The following is a 20,230-nucleotide window of genomic DNA, read 5'->3' as shown; positions in this document are numbered from 1 at the left end:
CAAAGCGTCTTGTCTACCTTGTTTTGCTCTGTAATATGTGGCGACTGGATGAACAGACAGAAACCTCCCAAATCAACCTGATTCCTACACCAAGCATGTACTATGAGCAGGATGGACAGACAGATAAGCAGACAAGACAGATGAGCAGTTAAACAGACAACAGACAGACAGATAGGTACTTTTAAACAAATGAAATTTAAATATACATATTGAGGGGATATATTTATACGTATGGGCTTCCCCTGTGGCTCCGCGATAAAGAAACCTCCTGCAATGCAGGAGACGCAGGAGACTCAGGTTCGATCCCTGGGTCGGGAAGATCCCCTGGAAGAGGGCATGACAACCCACTTCAGTATTCTTGCCTGGAGAATCCCATGGACAGAGGAGTCTGGCGGGCTACAGTCCATGGGGTCACAAAGAGTTGGACACGACTGAAGTGACCGAGCACACATGTTTACTTACAGCTGATTCACACTGTTGTACAACAGAAACTAACACATTTAGTCGCTCAGTCGTGTCCGACTCTTTGCGACCCCATGGACTGTAGCCCGCCAGACTCCTCTGTCCATGGGATTCTCCAGGCAAGAATACTGGAGTGGGTTGCCAGGCCCTCCTCCAGGGGATGTTTCTGATGCAGAGATTGAACCTGCACCTCTTACATCTCCTAAGATAAACCATAATGGACAAGAATATTTTTTTTTTTAATTTTTTTATTAGTTGGAGGCTAATTACTTCACAACATTTCAGTGGGTTTTGTCATACATTGATATGAATCAGCCATAGATTTACACTTATTCCCCATCCCGATCCCCCCTCCCACCTCCCTCTCCACCCGATTCCTCTGGGTCTTCCCAGTGTACCAGGCCCGAGCACTTGTCTCATGCATCCCACCTGGGCTGGTGATCTGTTTCACCATAGATAGTATACATGCTGTTCTTTTGAAACATCCCACCCTCACCTTCTCCCACAGAGTTCAAAAGTCTGTTCTGTATTTCTGTGTCTCTTTTTCTGTTTTGCATATAGGGTTATCGTTACCATCTTTCTAAATTCCATATATATGTGTTAGTATGCTGTAATGTTCTTTATCTTTCTGGCTTACTTCACTCTGTATAAGGGGCTCCAGTTTCATCCATCTCATTAGGACTGGTTCAAATGAATTCTTTTTGACGGCTGAGTAATATTCCATGGTGTATATGTACCACAGCTTCCTTATCCATTCATCTGCTGATGGGCATCTAGGTTGCTTCCATGTCCTGGCTATTACATGGACAGGAATATTTTTAAAATGTATTAAAAAATAAATGTACTGTTCTCAGTTAGACGTAAGGGTTTATTCCCAGCATCTCCTGTTTTCATCACGAGCTCTGCTCCCAAAGGGAGGAAGTGGAATTCAGACAGTGGGGCCAAGACCCTTCCTGACCCCCCAGAGCCCACGCTCTCATCTCCTCTCAGCCGCATAACAAGCCTCGGCGTGTCCACGTGATTTACAAAACTTGCTCCCCGTGGAGGGATGTTTAGGCGCTTCACTGTTCCTCCTTACAAAGGAAACCGGGATGAATAACACATCTTCTCCCGTGTATAGGATCACTTCCTAGAGTTAAAACTCTAGATCGCATTTTGTACCTGGAGACACAGAGCCAGACTGCCTGCCAGCAAGGCTGTACTGACTCACAGCTTTAAACAGCAGAGTAGGGGACAGCCCCTTCCCTAAATCCTCACCTAGGCTGCATTAGTCCGTCTTCTAAAACGCTGGCAACTGGGGAGGAATGCGATGCCATTGCTGGCTTTATCTGAACACGTCTGATTATCAGTGAAGTCCGAACATCTTGTCCTGTATTGACTGAAACGCTGGTGGACTTCCTTCCTTTTCTTCTTTATTTCTCTTTTTGGTAAGTGGAGTGTTTCAATCCTTTGCCTGAAATTAGTAAAATGGGGGGGCGGGGGGTGGGGGAGGTGTCCCTGACCAGGCAGCATCAGCATCACCCGGGAATTAGAAATGCAAACTCCCGCGCCCCATGCTGGACTTGTCGAACCAGAAACTCTGGGCGTGGGTCATCCAGCGGATGACCACTCTGGATAGACTTAATGCCTTAATCTGGATAGATTTAATGCCTTAAATCGTTGGGATTTCACTCACACTAGACTCTCATTCTCTGTACAAGAAACATGTCCCTAACTTCTAAACTGGAGATACAAAGCTTTTTGATCAACAGCAAGCTCAACACTTCCTCCCTAAATCAGCATTTAAGGACCTTTAGTCCAGAAGATTCTGTAGATAATTAATTAAGACCCTGGTGGCTCAGCAGTAACGAATCCACCAGCAATGCGAGAGACCCGGGTTCCATCCCTGGGTTGGGAAGATCCCCTGGAGAAGGGAATGGCAACCCACTCCAGTATTCTTGCCTGGAGAATTCCATGGACAGGGAGTCTGATCGGCTACAGTCCATGGGGTTGCAAAAAGCTCAACACGACTTAGCAACTAAACCACCACCACCACCGTATAACACAGGAAACTCTTTTCAATACTCTATAATGACCTATACAGGGTCAAAATCTAAAACAGAGCAGATATACGTACATGTAAGTCTGATTCACTTGGCTGTACATCTGAAACTAACACAACATTGTAAATCAACCACACTCCAATAAAAACTTTTTCAAAAAGAGAGAGACTGTGAATTACCACAACAAAACTCACCTAACTCACAACAGCCAAATCAACGCTGAGAAGGGACTCCCTGTTCTCATCTGCCCAGCATCGGACCCCTTTTTGAGCCACAATCTGTATTGTCTCTGACCCTCCACTGTTGGGACCTGCAGTCTGGCTCTGGTACAGGGGTGGGCAAGCGACTCGGCCTGACTCAGCACCACTCCCCCCACTGTCCCCAGACCTCCCACCCCGACAGCTCAGCTCCCCCAAGGACCTGGGACCCGAGCCCGTCGAAGGTTTCTGTCCTGGACAACCTCTCTCAACTCTTCCATCACTATGCCTCCTACTTCCTGCAGCAAATCCAGGCCCTTCTGCAGGATTCCCAAGGGAGAGAGGGTGTGCTGACCACTGCCCAGAGGGGCCACTTGCGTCCCGGGGGACAGGCTGAGCTCACTTCAGCCATATCCGGGACCGGACGTGCAGAAACGTGACTCTGTGCTGGGATCAGCCACCAGGATGGGCATTTCCATTAGTCACTAGCCTCCTGGGCCCATAATCCCTTTATTTGAGACGCTTCGTAAGCCTTCGGCAGCGACAGCTGGCAGACACATTTCCCAGGCTGCCGGGTGCCGGGGTGGATACGTGGAGACCGCGTGGCAACATTCCTCAGCCTCACTCCAGGGCTCCCGGTACGTCTGTCGGGGAAAGCTTGGCCTCGGACGTTCCCAGAACTGCCCCCCTCGTCAACACCATCAAGGGCCAAATGCTCAGGACTTCCCCAACTCAGAGCCATCAACCTGCCCGTGTGCTGGGACCTTTACTTTTTCCCTCTGATGCTGATTTTTGTTGTTGTTGTTCTTGTTCTCAAATAAGCTATTCAGGATGTCTTTATCTCTGTATCCACACTTGATGAAACTGACTTGTTCCAGAACGTCTATGGAGCGGACCCAGGGCCCCGCGGATACTCTCTGAACTCCGGACACATAAAGCAGACACGTTACAGACCACACAGCGCGAGGAGCTGATGTGTTCCACACACCAGTGATGCAAGTGCGGAAGGCTCCAGGCTGCCCAAAAAAGGAAGCGGCACGGCTCAGCTTCCTTAGAGGGCTTGCGGCCGCGAGAGGGCCGCTGTGTGCGGGCAGGCGAGAGGAGGGGCCCCGCGGGGAGACGCGGGACCGAGAGCGTTTCAGGCCGGAGAACAAGGACGTCAGAAGCCGCCCTCCGCGCTCCGTAGAGAGAGGCAGAACTCAGGGTGTGACGGGTCAGTGGGTGTTCACGCTCCGCCCAGACTCACCCCAGGCGGTCAGCCCGGCGGGCAGCCAGGGCCTCCTGACACCTGTGTGTGCAAGGGTCACCGCTGCGTCAGCAAGGCAGGGCTGGCAGCACGGGGAGTCCACACACACACACACACACACACATATCTGTACACACCCTCACACAATCACACACCTACACAAACCACAAACACACCCCCACACATATCTGTACACACCCACACCCCACACATATCTGTACACACCCACACACACACACCCACATATCTGTACACACCCACAATCACACACCTACACAAATCACAAACACACCCCCGCACAGACACACACACACACACCCACACATATCTGTACACACCCTCACACAATCACACACCTACACAAATCACAGACACACCCCCACACATATCTGTACAACCCTCACACCCCCCACACACATATCTGTACACACCCACACCCCACACTATCTGTACACACCCACACCCCACACTATCTGTAACACCAAAACCACAATCACACACCTACACAAATCACAAACACACCCCCCACACACACACACCTTCACAACATTCACATATGTCCACTCACACACCACATACACCTACATATATATAACACCCACACACAGTCACACACACACACAACACACACATCACACCACATCAACATATATACATTCACCCACACACAGTCACACACACACCTTCACAACACACACATACACCTCACATATATATATTCACCCACACACAGTCACACACACACCTTCACAACACACACATACACCTCACATATATATATTCACCCACACACAGTCACACACACACCTTCACAACACACACATACACCTCACATATATATATTCACCCACACACAGTCACACACACACCACACATATATGTAACCACCCACACACCCTCACAACATCCCACATATACTCACACATACACCCTCACACAGTCACATACACCCCACACATATATATACACATACTTCCCACACATAGTCATACACACACACACTACACATACACTCACCTCCTACACACTACAGTCACACACACACCCCACATATACGTACACACCTACGCACAATCACACACAAACACACACCACCACACAGACGCACACACACACCTTCACAACACACACAGACACCTCACATATTCAGCCACACATAGTCACACACACACACCCCACTCAAGCATTTCAGTCCCAAACACAAAACCCTCCCCAGTCGCACTGATCATCCAAACAGGGGTATGGAATCAACCAAACAAAACAGACAATTGTCACGGATTAAAAACTTTTCCTTAAAAGAGAAAGGCCCTGAACTGGGCAAAGATTGCCGAATGGGAAACACAAGAGGAATTTGAAAGTGTAAAGCAAAAAAAGTGAGAAAAAGGCACGTTGGAAGAGCCAGTCAAGTCCTAGAACTGTCTGGGCTTTAGTCTCTGAAGAATATTCCTCCAAGCTGGGATGACCGGGGCCTGTTGAAGGGGATGCCCTGACCTGTGGTGTGGGGGGGTCTCCCCCTTTCTGAGGATGAAACCGTACTCCACAATAGCCACCAGGGGGCGCCAGAAAACTCTGTTACACATTCGATCAGCAAATTTTTTTGAAGGGCATTTCTTTCAGTTTGTTTCTATCCATCAAAAGGTCACAGTGAGCCCCGTTTCTGAGTCCTGGGCGTTTATACTGCAGTTCAACCAGTGGACAGTGGGAAGGAGGGGGAAGACTTCCACAAAAATATGCTCTGAACCACGCAATTTGGAGGAGTGATGAGAAATAACACACCCAGGAGAGGTGGATCCCAGACAGCAGGAGGAAATGGAAATATCAAAACCCTCAGCTTCATCCTCCCCCGCTCCCTAGTCTGTTTCCTTTTCCCTTACACGTACATGTAAGCTAGCATCCTTAGACTCTCTGGTTTTTATCCCACCCGGCCCAGGAGCCGGCTAAAGACCGGCCTGGTCACCGCTGGCCAACCAAGGCCAGAAACTAAGCACGTGGTGGCTGGTGCCCCCTGGTGGGAGAACTAGAGAACAGCACCCTCTACCGGGCCAGAGGCCGGTGGACCACAGGTGAAACACAGGTGAAGTCCATTGAGGACCTCTGTCTCCTCCTCCCCGCCAGCCACTCCTGAAATGTGGGCACATCTCTCAGTTCTAATCTTGTCAACAGAACCTGCCAAGCCCCAGGTATCAGCTGTAAAGGTGGCCCATGTTATTCACAACTTGTTTCCCCAAATATCCATCAGCAGACATTTCACAGGAATCATGGCTTCACCCGTGGTGGAACCAGAGAATCACGGATCGAAAAAGGCAAAGGAGGCAACTGGGAAAGGGACAGAGACAAGACACCACTGGACCCAGAGAAATGCCAAGAAGGTGACATCTGGCAGGTACAACGTCAGTCCTCTTCCCACCATTATGTCCGGTCCAAGCCTTCCGAGTTTTGTTTTCTCAAGCTCCTACTTAAGAACAATTTTGAGGTCGCCATGGAAACATAACATTTTGCAGTTGTTAGGAAAGCAAGACTCACAGATGAAAATAATTCAGCAAAGAAACCCCAGGGAGGTGTTCTAGCCGCCCTGTGTAAATGCAGCACAGTGTTCGGGTATTTGTCTACAGAATGGGTTGTATTTTTCAAACATTTACTGTCCTCAAATATTTATTTCCCTGAAATTGTGCTATCAGTAGGGAGGGACCCATAAAGACTTATTTTCTAGCATATAAACAGAAGCCTGAGCTGGTTAATAATTTGCTCCACGGTAGACCCACTCTGGAAATGACCGGTAATCGTTTCCTTTCAGCTAGGTTCACTTGAATTCTGCCAGCTCTGCAGCCTTAGTTTCTCAACTTTTCCAGGCCTCAGTTTACCCATCTGTAAAACGGAGGCAACAGATCTACTTCACAGGGTCCCTGAAAGGATGAAATGAGCTAATGCCTAGGCTCAGGACCTCTGACTCTCGTAACATTTCTGTACTGTTCGGTGGTGGTGTTCAGTCGCTCCGTTGTGTCCGACTCTTTTGCAACCCCATGGACTGTAGCCTGCCAGGCTCCTCTGCACATGGGATTTCCCAGGCAAGACTACTGGAGTGTGTTGCTAGCCAGCCACTCCTCTTTCAGGGGATCTTCCTGACCCAGGGACCAAGCCCACGTCTCCTGCATTGGCAGGCAGATTCTTTACCACTGAGTTACCAGGGCTGCCTTGTCTGTACTGTGTGGATGTGTATTTTTGTTTGGAAAAAGTCTATAAAAGTTTCATATTATCACGGGATCTCTGACTCAATGAAGTTTTCAGAGCTATTGCTCTAAAGTGAAGCATCTTTGTCAGGTTCCTGAGAACGCTCATCCAGACCAGTGACTTCTCAAGCTGTCAGGCTTTTATGGGGACAAGCGGTACAAGATAGATGTACGGGTTATATTGGAAACAGAACTATCCTGCCTTCAGAAAATAGATACGATTCTAAAGTTTCTACATTCTACCCCCTAAATATAAGTAAGCCAAATATGATTCCTTGTTTAAAGCCAGACATAATTTCTTTTGCTTAAAATTTCTATTAATAACATTCACAGCAGACACACCATCAGATTGGCTAAAGGTGAAATTGTACCAGGTACAGCAAAAAAAAGTAAAATAAAGATACCCAAAGTATCCTTAACAGTAAGAATCCAGAGAATGAAGAAATGTCAAAGTGAAGGATTCTCGCACTTTCCAAGGTTCCCAAGTCTCCAGAGGTAGAAGACGTGTACAATCAGGAGAAGGGACAGAGTGGTTTATCATCTGTCATTCCTGATATAAATCTGCTAGGACGTTGTATCATGTTACTGCAGAAACTAAAGTGTAGACTGTACATGAAAAATGTGAGCCTGCCAAAGCATGCGGGTGTCCTGAGAGCATTTGAGGGTACCACTGTTTCTGCACAGGATGCTAAATTGTTTGAAATGAAACCTTCAGATGTACTGCAGAGTGACCCAGGGCGGTGTAAGACCTACAAGAAAAGTTCAGTCATTAAATGTCCTTTTGCCCCAAACTCCTTTTCCAAGTTACCTCCCCTTGTCCTACTCTCTGGCAAATGTCCTGCCCCTCATACTATTATCGATGAATATTCAGATTTTATACATTTAGAAATGCTTTCCTCGGCCCCTGTCAATTTCCACGTAAATAATAAACAACAGTCACAGTGCCTGAACATAAGAAAGTGGTCTACTCAAATCTGTTGAATGAGTGAGAATACAGAAAAAGCCATCAAGGGTTAAACAGAAGGAAAGGATTTTTTAAATGGTGTTACAGCACGGGGAATTGCCGGCGGTCCAGTGGCTAGGACTGGGTGCTCTCGTCTGGGTTCAAGTCCTGGTCGGGGAACTAAGATGCCACAAGCAGCACCACATGGCCAAAAAAAAAAAAAAAAAAAGGTATTACAAATCGGTGGGGAGAACAAGGATTATTTAAAAATATTAGTACTGGAGTAACTGATTATCTATTTTGAAAAAATATATATATTAGAGCCTTATCTTACACTAATAATTCTAAAAATTTCAGATGGAGTAAATGGTTTCTTATAAAGAGAAGGACTTCATGAAACAGCTAGAAGAAAAGAGTTATCTCATTTGAGGACAGGGAAGAGCTTACTATAGGCATAAAACAGAGGGGGGAAAACCCAAAGCAAAGCATGATAGGTTGTTTTATATTAAAAAGTAACGTGACTACTAAATGTAATATGCTCTGGAACAGAAAAAAAAATCAGGTTAAAAACTAAGGAAATCTAAAGAAAATATGGACTTTAGTTAATAACAATGTATCAGTAATGGTTTCAATAACTATAACAAAAGTACCATAGCAATATAAGTTAATAATAAGGAAAACTGCTTTTGAAATCTATGGGGACTCTTGGCACATCTGCTGAAATTTTCTGTAAATCCAAAACTGTTCTAAAATAAAAAGCTAATGAACAAAATACCTTCCCTTCAAAACAAAACAAAACAAAAACAGAGGACAGTGGTTAACAGGTTTGTTTAAGACAATGGCCAGGCATGTAGGTCTCTGGATTCAGGCTGCCTAGGCTTGAATCTCAATTCTGTCACTCCAGATGTGATAGCCAGCTGCTGCTAAGTCACTTCAGTCGTGTCTGACTCTGTGCGACCCCATAGACAGCAGCCCACCAGGCTCCCCCGTCCCTGGGATTCTCCAGGCAAGAGTACTGGAGTGGGGCGCCATTGCCTTCTCTAGTATGTGACACCCTAGACAAGTTAATTAACCTCTCTGTATCTATTTCCTTGGGCTTCCCAGCTGGCACTAGTGGTGAAGAACCCTCCTACCAATGCAAGAGACATAAGACACAAGAGTTTGGTCCCTGGCACTGGGTTATTTGGCACTGGGACTTCCTTGATATCTCAGTTGGTAAAGAATCCACCTGCAATGTGGGAGACCTGGGTTTGATCCTTGGGTTGGGAAGATCCCCAGGAGAAGGGAAAGGCTCCCCACTCCAGTATTCTGGCCTAGAGAATTCCCTGGACTGAATAGGCCATGGGGTCGCAAAGAGTTGGACATGACTGAGCGACACTTTCACTGGGTTATTTTAAGAGGTTTGACAGAAAACAACAAAATTCTGTAAATCAATTATCCTTCAATTAAAAAATAAATTAATTTAACAAATCATATTAGTGAATGTACATGCGAGACTAACATTTTCCAAAAACATAATAAGTGCTCAGTAAATGTTAGTTGGCTTCATAGTATAAAGAATTCTCACAAAAAATATAGAAAAATTAGTGCGTGCGTGCATACTAAGTCACTCTAGTCATATCCAACTCTGTATAACGCCATGGACTGTAGCCCACCAGGCTCCTCTGTCCATGGGATTGTCCAGGCGAGAATACTGGAGTGGGTTGCCGTGCCCTCCTCCAGGGGATCTTCCCAAGCCAGGGATTGAACTCAGGTCTCTTCCTGCATTGCATGCAGATTCTTTACCGTCTGAGCCACCAGGGAAGTCCTGAAAAATAAGTACCTCAGTACAAAACTGGCAAAGAGAAATTAAGACATTAAGAAATTACAAATGGCTGATAAGGAATGACTCGGTGGTCCAGTGGTTAAGAGTCTTCCTTCCAATGCAGGGGATGAGGTTTCAACTCCTGGTCAGGGAACTAAGACGCCACATGTCTCTGGGCAACTGAGCCCGTGTTCCACAACTACTGAGCCCATGAGCTCTGGAGCTTGTGTTCCAGAACAAAAGAAGCCCACACGCTACAACTAGACAGAAGCCCCTAACCCTTTAAACTAGAGAAAGCCTGTGTGCTGCAGTGAAGACCCAGGACAGCCAAAAACAAATGGCTAATAAACATATAGGGGGAGAGTTCACGCTCACTGATAAAGAATTTAAAAAGTCAAACCAAGATTATAATTTTTTCCTCTTGCCAAACTGGCAAAGATGGAAAATGATAGTGCCTAGCATAGGAAAGGATGCTATTATACTGCCAAAGTGACAGTGGAAGAAAAGCTATGACCAACCTAGACAGCATATTAAAAAGCAGAGACATTATTCTGCCAACAAGGTCTGTCTAGTCAAAGCTATGGTTTTTCCAGTAGTCATGTATGGATGTGAGAGTTGGGCTATAAAGAAAGCTGAGCACCAAAAAACTGATGCTCTTGAACTGTGGTGTTGGAGAAGACTCTTGAGAGTCCCTTGGACTGCAAGGAGATCCAACCAGTCCATCCTAAAGGAGATCAGTTCTGAATATTCAGTGGAAGGACTGATGATGAAGCTGAAACTCCAATACCACCTGATGCGAAGAACTGACTCCTTGGAAAAGACCCTGATGCTGGGAAAGATTGAAGGCAGGAGGAGAAGGGGATGACAGAGGATGAGATGGTTGGATGGCATCACCAACTCAGTGGACATGAGTTTGAGTAAATTCCAGGAGTTGGTGATGGACAGGGAGGCGTGGTGTGCTGCAGTCCACGGGGTTGGAAAGAGTTGGACGCGACTGAGCAACTGAACTGAACTGAAAGTGGCAGTGCTGGGGGATGGGGGTATAATTTGGGATGACTTTTGGGGGAGTAATTTGACAATATACAGTAATACATAACTAAATATAGCCTTTAGAATATTTGCATTTTCACTCTATAATTAAACTTCTAGGAATGTGTTCTAAATTATTGATCAGAGATGCACAAATAATTATAAGAATATTTACTAACTGTGTTACTTAGATGAGCAAAAATGGCAAGCCTCACGCATAACTGGCAGGAATGTAAAATGGTAAAGTCCTTTGGAAAACGATTTGCTGGTTCTCTAAAAGTAAAACATAGAGTTACTACATGTGTGTGTGCTCAATCGTGTCCGGCTCTTTGTGACCCATGGACTGTAGCCCACCAGGCCCCTCTGTCCATGGGACTCTCCAGGCAAGGATACTGGAGTAGGTTGCCATTTTCTACTCCAGGGGATCTTTCTGACCCAGGTATCAAACCCGTGTCTCTTGTGTCTCCTGCATTCGCCAGCAGATTCTTCACCACCGCACCACCTGGGAAGCCCCAGAGTTATCAGGTGACCCAGCAATGCTACTCCTCAGCAAACACCCAAAAAGAACTGAAATCAGGTACTCAATCAGATACTTGCACATCAGTGTGCGTATCGGCACCATTTACAACTGCCAAAAGCTGGAAGCAACCCAAGTGTCCATCAAGAGATGAACAGATAAACAGAATGTGGTCTCTACATACACAGGAATATTACTGAGCCAGGCAAAGGAATGAAACTCTGAAACAGGCTACAACATGAGTGAACCTTCAGGACATGATTCTAAGTTAACGAAGCCAGCCATAAAAGGACAAATATTCGATGATTCCACTTATATGAGGAACAGGTAAATAGAGACATAAAGTAGAATAGAGGTCACTGGCGGCTGGGGGACGGAAGTAAGGGGGGTGATTGTTTACTGGATGCAGAGCTTCTCTTTGGGATGATGACGAAGTGTGAACGGATGCTTGTGACGGTGATGCAACATGGTGAATGGACTTAATTGAACACAAAAAGGATTAAAACGGTGAATTTTGTCTTACATATACTTTACCACAATAGAAAATTGCAAAAAAAAAAAAAAAAGCATCCTATAGGACTCAGAGGGAGTTTCAGAACATGGACCTCCATGGCATGTTCCACGGCCATTCAGGATGCTACCGATTCATCTCCTGACCTGGGGTTAACAAATTCACACAGCCTGCAGCACACCCTGGCTACCAGCCAACAAAGATATTAAATAACCCGCTTCGCTAGCCCAGGACACCAGCAGCTGTGCCCATCCCCCGCCTTCTCTTGATTTTTGACACGAAATATGAATCAGCCGGGAGAAGCTGTGGAGTGGAAGTAAGGGTGGGGAACCGCTGACGCTAAAAGAGAGAAGCAATTGAGCAAAACCAGACCAGAACCTCTTTGGAGTCTCAATCCTTGAGAGAGTATCTCTCTTACCTTTTAATGATTTGCAAAAAGGGATTTTTCTTCCCTTAGTAACTCTTGTTTAGTATATCAGCTACCCTCACTGTCTAGAAGTTGTGCTATCTAAACTCAACATACACACACAAATAATTTCCATGTCCTGAAATGCAAACCATTTCCTGGGGGGGTTGACTTCACCAGAGAGACAGGCAGCCAACATCCTTTAAAAATTATATATTTCCACCATGTCACCAGTCCCTCCTTCAAGCTAAGTACCTCTTTTAACATTTATTCATAGAGCAGGTTTTTCTGGGTCTTTTCCACAAACTTGCTCTAAGTCTCTCTCTTAACTGTACAGTAAAACAGTTTAGATGGATGTTTGAAAATTTTCTACAGCAATCGGGGACCTAAATGTTTTCAATGAAAGTAAAAATTATGGGGTGAACAACACTGAATTTGAAAGCCGCGGGTTTCAAGTACGTTGCTTCCTAAGATTACTTGTTTTGAATCCTGTTTGCTTGTGTCTAAAACTTCAAAGCCAGCACCTCTTCATGTCAGGACTTGTGTTCATCAAAAGGCTCTATCTTTTGTTCTTGCTATCTCTGTTGTTGTTGCTATCTCTGCAGTTCATGAGACCTTTATAGAACCTGCATGTAATTCACGTGATCAGAAAACCCCAAGGCAAAAACACTCCAGTTCTCAGAAACTCCTGACTTTGCCAATGATCTAATCCATTAGAACATATTCCAAATGCAAACTAAGATTGGCCTAGAAATTTAACTGAAAGCGTTGACAAGTGCATTATGGTTCATTCCTCATGGACAAACTCAACAAGCCCTAGATGAGTTAGTTATACACCATAGTCCTAAAGGAAAAATAGGTTCTGCTTTATGTCATTGCCAAACCTCGCCACAAATTATTTACTGCTGTTAGAAAACCCATCTTGGCCCCATTGCCAAAAATAGTTCAACTCAGGAGTCAGTGTTTTCAAACATTTCACCAAACTACCACATCCCCAAACACAGGGCCATTCTCAGGACAGAGCTTCTTTCTGCAAAATGGAAATTAATTGAGGAAAAAGTTAACTCAAAAGAGCCAGTTTTGGTTCTTCAAGAGGCCTCGCTGAATGAGCATGCAAGTCAACCTTCCCTTTAGAAGAGTCGTGTGTGTGTCATTTCAGTTGTGTCCAACTCTGCAACCCTACAAACTGTAGCCCTCCAGGCTCCTCTGTCCAGGGGATTCTCCAGGCAAGAATACTGGAGTGGGCTGCCATGCCCTCCTCCAGGGGATCTTCTTGTCCCAAAAGTCAAACCCACATCTCTGGCATTGGCAGGCAGTTTTTTACCACTAGAGCCACCTAGAAGGGCCCCAGCACAGACTCAGCCTTACTCAAAATACACATCCCACAGAAGCGAGCGTAGCGCCTGGTTTATAGGTACATACACATGGGAATGTATTAATAACTCAGGTAAGCAAGCACACCTGGGTACCAACCCTGCACTAATAATACACACTAGTTCATAAGGTAGGTATGATTACTATTGCCATTTTAAAGATGCGGACATCTGCCCAACTGAAGAGTTAAGTGATTCCTTTCCAAAGCTTCCTGAACTAAGCTACTGCTGGACTTCCAGCCCAGGTCTGCCTGATCCACAGCTTCTGCTCTTAATCACTACCTGTGCAGCCTCCTTGAATAACTGAAATGACATCTCCCTGTAGCTTTTACCAAAGCCGACTCACTTGCTTCCTCCGGTTTGGGGAAGGTAGACCTTCCTGCAAGCCTATAAGCTATAATCTTCCATAATAATCAGTTTTATCTTAAAATCAGAACTTTCTCTTCATACATGTCCCTACTTGTTTACATTTCTTTTCAAAAGTAATTTTATTTATTGACTGCACCTCATGGCATGCGGGATCTTAGTTCATCGACCAGGGATTGAACCCTTGCCCCCTACACTGGCAGTGTGGAGTTTTAACCACTGGACCACCAGGGAAGTCCCCCATATGTGTTGATATTTCACAGTAGAACTCTGTTAAGACAGATTTATCTGGTTAAATTTCATACTTGATTAAATTTTTCTGCAATATAAATTGTGAGCATTCTGAAACATACTTTTCTCCCTCAAAAGACAAATGCCAGTGTTCATGCATCACTTGTGAGATTTTCATGTATTTTTATGTTTTTTTAAAAAGGAACAATAGATTTTAAAAATGCAACGGCCCGAGTAGGGGAACTTCCTTGAGGTCAGTATTATCCATAGCTGCCATGTGTCCGGCAGGAAATCTGTAGCCAGTGACATTAACAATGACCGTGGAGACACTTGTGGCTGTACATCCGAATGAGGCAGGATAAAAAGCATGCGTTTCGCTTTTCATGTATATCACAGGCATCAGAGCTCGTATTTCTCACCTTTCACCTGGTCTGTGCCAAGTGGTTTATAGGGCTGACTCATTAAGCCTGCACACTCTGATGAGGCCGAAACTCTCAACACAGCCCACATGTGTTTATGTCCTTCTTAATGCCCTCACTGCAGCAGGGTAGGGCATTCCTGGGTGGTATTCCTAGGTTTAGACCAAGGATGGCTTTAATGATTATTTTTAGGCAAGCTTTGGTAAATATATAAGGCATGTGCAGAATCTCCTTGGAGAAAGAGACCTTCTGTCTATTGCAAAAGTGCAGGATAATCTGACAATCAAAAATCAAATCCTCACCCTGACAGCTGAATCCAGGACCAAAAGCCCTGAGTTCATTTCTCCAGCATCCTATCAGAGAACGATTCAAATATTTACTTTCGAGTTACACCAGCCACATGCTCACCAAGATTAAATAGTCAACCGTCATCCTTGGCTAAAACAACTTACCGCTCAGAGATAAAACCTATTAGCTTGCTTTTCATATAAATACACGATCTTACGTCATCCTCAGAGCAGCCTGTGAACTGGACGTTGTCTTCATTCCCATTTTACGTACAAGGAAGCAGACTCAGAGAGGTTAAGGACCAGATAAAAGCGCTCCAGATACTAAGGAGCAGAGCCTAGAATTCAACCCCGGGCAATCTGCCTCTAAAACTGTGAACATCATCTCTGTATTACACTGCCTCTTCTGTTTGCTTGTTTATTGAATATTTATTTATTTGGCTGCACTGGGTCTTCGTTGTGGCACAGGGATTCAGTAGCGGAGGTTCAGTAGGTACACTGCAGGGGCTTGGCTGCCCCATAACCCACCATACCCCCTGCAAACTGCTCCTGCCACGGGAAAGCTTAGTTCCCAAACCAGGGATTGAACCCTCATCCCCTGCACTGGAAGAAGAAGTCTTAACCACTGGACCACCAGAGGCGTCCCTAACGTTTGCTTTTTATAAAGTTAAATCAACTTCGGCAATTTTTTTCTCATTAGGTATAAGCATTGCTAATTCAGATTTCTCCCTCATTTGGGAGGAATTAAAGGAAAAAGTGGGGTGTGTTCTGCCTGCTGAGATAAAAGTTCGTTTCCTAAAATCAATCCCAACACTCCCGTGGGAAACGGCTGCAGCAGGACCTCTGGAGTCAGAATCTGGGTCCCCCACCTTGTAGCTCTGTGACCTTGAGCAAGTCACTTCTCTTTGTATTGATATTTCAGCTTCCTCACCAATAAAATGAGGGCCACAAGAGAAACAAATTCAGTGTTCTTGGGGACTAACACGCAGAGTATTTAGAACAGGGTTTGGTACATTTTTAATCTACTCCATAATTCTCATCTATTCTTATGATTAATAAGATGCCTGGACTAAGTTTAGATTCGTGATCATATGTAAACCATCAGGAGGAACAACTAACATGTCTATCATCTGGATATTCTGGAAGTTACTTTATCTTGAAAAGAGAATCCAAAGAGGCCCCTCCCATGGCCCAGGCTGTCTGTATGTGATGGCTAAGTGTATCTTTCTCCAACTAAACAGCTTTGGCATTGGCTGAATTAAAATAGAGTATGGATTCTTTGACATTACCTCCAAAACACACACACACACACACTTTAACATTTTTCATTAAACGCTTAAAGATGGTTTGGGTTCTCAGATAAATAGTTATCATCAACGTATCCTCTCTGCGATAAGGCAGCAAGGCCATCTTTCAAACCCCAGCAACTTGCTCTAAATCACGTTCCTAAAAACGTCCCTTCGAAACTTGCATTTCAGTACTCGGTGTCCCCAGTTGTTGCTGTCCCAGAACAAAAGCCTAATTGCTGCCGCTACAATACAGTCCTTTCTCTGAGATCATCATGAAGCCCTCGGAGCAAACAAGAGGGAGTTCTTGCGAACAACGAGCACGGCGTCAAGTTCCTGGACCCTGAAGGCCAACACGAGCCGAGTTATCTTTGCGACTCGAGTCCCTTTCTAATCTCTTCCCCTGCAGCAACTGGCTCCGTCTCCGGGGTGTTTCTGAGCCCTTGAGGACACGTGTGTGTTCCTGCTTGGACGAGTCTGGAAAACTTCGGGGTCCTCTCATCCCCGCCCCCTCCCCTCTCCGGGCGCAGCAAGGACGGGCGCGGGTCAGCAACCCGCCTGGAGGCGATACTGTCCCCGTGGGGTCGTGGTCGTGCGTCCCCCGGGCCCCGCAAGGTGAGGCTCGGGGAGGGATGTCCCACCAGGCCCACCCCTGAGCCCCGCAGGCGCGCGCGGGAGTCCCCACTTTCCCAGCCCGGGTGGGACGGGCGCCGTGCGCTCCCATCCCGGGCCGGCAGGCAAAGCCCCGAACAGCGGCCCCGGGGGTCTGGGGGGCGGGAGTGGGGGTGCTGGGACTCACGCGGTCTCTCGGGGTCTCGGGGACCTCTCCGCGGTCGGCTCCCGGCCCCTCGGGCCCTGAGAGTGGGCGCCTCCCATGGCTCAGAGCGCGGGGCCCCGGCTGCGCCCGCCGGTGGTTGCTCCGCGGCGCGCCGGCCCGGCCCGGACCCCGCCGGGAGGAGGAGGCGGGCGCCGGAGGAAGGGTGGGGCCGCGGGGTGGGCGGGGGTGCCGGGGACAGGGTCCCGGCCGCCGGGAGCGCCGGCGAAAGGGCGTTGCTGGAGACGCTGCGACTTCTCCGCCAATCGCAGGGCTCGGCCCGCCCGGCGGCCCAGGGACCCCCGCCCGGAGATCCCGCCCGGGCGAGGCTGAACGCGCGGGTCAAGCAGCCAGGGAGCCACCCCCCCCGGGCGGCGGAGGGCGACAGGTGGACTGGGGCGGGAGGGCCCGGCGGCCGTCGCGCTCGCAGTTCGCCCCGGCCGCGGGCCGGCCCCCGGGGAGCCCCCGCGCGCGGCTGCCAGTGGCGCAGCTGGGAGGGGGCCCCGCGGGGCGGCCGTGCGGAGAAGCCCCGGGAGGGGGCGGTGTGCGCCCGCACCCCAGACCCGGGCCGCCTTCCCCGCCGGGCGGCCTCCCCCAGACACTCGTCCGGCACAGAGGCCTGCGCAGAGTCGTGTAGAAAACGACCTGTTCGTGCCCCCCAAAACTCGGGACAAGTTACTGCGCCCTCCCCGAGTCTTGCTTTCTTTTCTTTTGTAAAATAAGAGGGCTATGATCATTCTTGACCTCTTAATGTCCCTTCCGGTTCTGACAACCAATGAATGAATTCTCTTCCGAACTCTTGTGTTGGAAATAAGATCCTGTCCCTCCCATCACCCCTGTCTTGTACCTACTCATACTCCTTACAGGGCTTCCCTGGTGGCTCAGATGGTTAAAGAACCTACGTGCAATGCAGGAGACCCAGGTTCAATCCCTGGGTTGGGTAGACCCCCTGGAGGAGCGAATGGCAACCCACTCCAGTATTCTTGCCTGGAGAATCCTATGGACAGAGGAGCCTGATGAGTTACAGTCCTTGGGGTCACAAAAAGTCGGATTCGACCGAGAGACTAACATACACACCATACTCCTTATAACTTACTTTCAAAATATTTCAGGCTCTTCTTCATCCGTTCCCTTCCCACCTCCCAATTCGCTCCCCTCCAGCTATCTCTCCTCCATCTCAGGATTTTTTTAGTTTAAAATATAGAATGCCCTCTTTTCCTAACACCTGTTTATCCTTCCAGCCCCAACTCAGATTGCCTTCCACACCACTATCCTGTTTTCTGATCTTACAGCTTTTTATTATTGCCTGTTTCCTTCACTAGAAGGTAAACTCCGCGACGAAGGGGAGTTTGTTTTCACTGTCCTCCCAATACTGCCGGGCACATGCCTAGTAGATACCCATCATTGCTGATAAATGCATCCATCCTACATATGTTATCACCCTGCTCCCATATCACTTGTTAATTCCTCCAGCATAGCACCTACCGATCTTATTTTGCAACTATCTCTTCATTTATTTGTCTTTCTGTTCTTTAAGGGCAAGAAAACTTCCTTATCTCCGTATCCAAGCTTACTGCCTGGCACAACGCCTGTATCCTGGCTTATGTACAACAAATATTTGCCAAATGAATGAATGAACCTGTGGTTAAGCGCACAGACTGGTGCTGAATGTTAACTTCCTCCTTGAGTGGAAGCTACAGGCAGGAAAGATGTATGCAGCTATTTTCACATTTCCACAAAGGATGGGAAACCCCTCCTATATTTACAATGACTCTTTTTTTTTTTTAATGTCAAATGTTGACTTCCTGTTTATACATTATCTTTACCCTCCTATAGCCAGAGAGTCCCCAGCATTCAGGATGCTGCTGCATTGTAGATAGACATAAACAAGCAAAATATTGGGGGCTGGGAAAAGAAAGATTAATTAGTACACCAGTAGAGTGAGACTGGGGCAATGAGGTTTTGTGGGGGAGGATTTCATAGAGCTGAAGAAAAGTTGACTCTTGGCAGATGATTTTTTTTTTTTGAAGTTCGAATTCTCCCCGCATTCTGTCTGGAATACTAAGGCAATGTGATCATCGAAGTGTCATTGAGAAGGCAAACAACCCTGTCAGAGCTGTGGCCCCTTCCCCAGGAACTGTTCAGCCCCTCCCAGGGAGAAAGGTGGGTCATTCCAAGGGGGAAATGGAAGGGGAAGCCAGGAGAGAAGGAAAAGGGGGATGGGAAAGTTTTCTCCCCCTCCCCCACCCCCAGTAGACAAGATGGGCTGTTGGGAGGAGTTTTCTTACTGTTTCCGCAGAAAAGCGGAGGGTAGCATCACTAAAATGGTTGAAAGGAAAAGAAAGGAAGCCTATATCCTACTGCGGTGCAGAGAAATAGAATGAAGGAGAAAAGGAGTCTGCTCAAGAATGTGAAAGGTGGTCCCACAGGGGTGCAAAGGGCATCTCTACTGAGATGCTTGCGTTTACTGCTCTTACTGCCCTGGCTTATCCAGAGACGGTCATCAGTGAAGTCAGTGAAGGGAATTCTTTCTTTTTTTTTAACTTTTTATTTTATATTGGAATATAGCTGATTAACAATGTTGTGAGGATTTCAGGTGCACGGCCGAGGAGATCAGCCGTACGTATCCATGTATCCATTCCCCCCCAACCTCCCCTCCCATCCCGGCTGCCTCATCACGCTGAGCAGAGTTCCCTCTGCTGTACCGTAGGTCCTTGTTGGGTATCCATTTTAAATATAGTCGTGTGTACATGTCAATTCCAAACATCCATAACTTTCCTTCCCCTCATCCTTCTCCTGGGCAACCATAAGTTTATTCTCTAAGTCTGTGAGTCTGTTAGTGAAGGGAATTAGTGTTTGGGGGAAATAAACAGAATGAGGGCTTTTCAGAGAAAAGGCCTGATGGGGACCAGGAGGGGTAGTGTCTGATACCCAGTGTTAGGGTTTCCCTTTGTGCTTTGTAATTCTGTTAGTAAGGCATTTTTTAAACATTGAAAAAAGAGTAAAAAAAGACGATTTAACAAACTGAAATTCAAGATTTCCCCCGAGATGGCAAAAGACATCCTTCAGT

At 46.9% G+C, this 20,230-nt stretch overlaps 1 protein-coding gene across 7 annotated transcripts in view; it reads right to left on the bottom strand.

Moving 5' to 3' along the window:
• The window catches only part of TACC1 (transforming acidic coiled-coil containing protein 1), a 120,104-nt gene that overhangs the window by 76,026 nt on the left and 23,848 nt on the right, over window positions 1-20,230 (bottom strand). Inside the window, exon 1 of one of the 7 annotated variants that reach the window (XM_043454647.1) lies at window positions 17,146-17,824. The exons of 2 other annotated variants lie outside the window; for them this stretch is intronic. Coding sequence is in view for 4 of the 5 variants with exons in the window: in XM_043454642.1 (XP_043310577.1) it covers window positions 17,146-17,222 (77 nt within the window). In the remaining variant the exon portion in view is untranslated. Of the gene's footprint in view, window positions 1-17,145; window positions 17,825-20,230 lie in introns of those variants that run through there. 4 more of the 7 variants (XM_043454642.1, XM_043454644.1, XM_043454649.1 and 1 more) reach the window with 4 other exon arrangements.

Source organism: Cervus canadensis, chromosome 31 (genome assembly GCF_019320065.1).
Source record: "Cervus canadensis isolate Bull #8, Minnesota chromosome 31, ASM1932006v1, whole genome shotgun sequence".
Classification (NCBI taxonomy): domain Eukaryota; kingdom Metazoa; phylum Chordata; class Mammalia; order Artiodactyla; family Cervidae; genus Cervus; species Cervus canadensis.
This window is presented reverse-complemented; position numbering and strand designations above follow the sequence as displayed.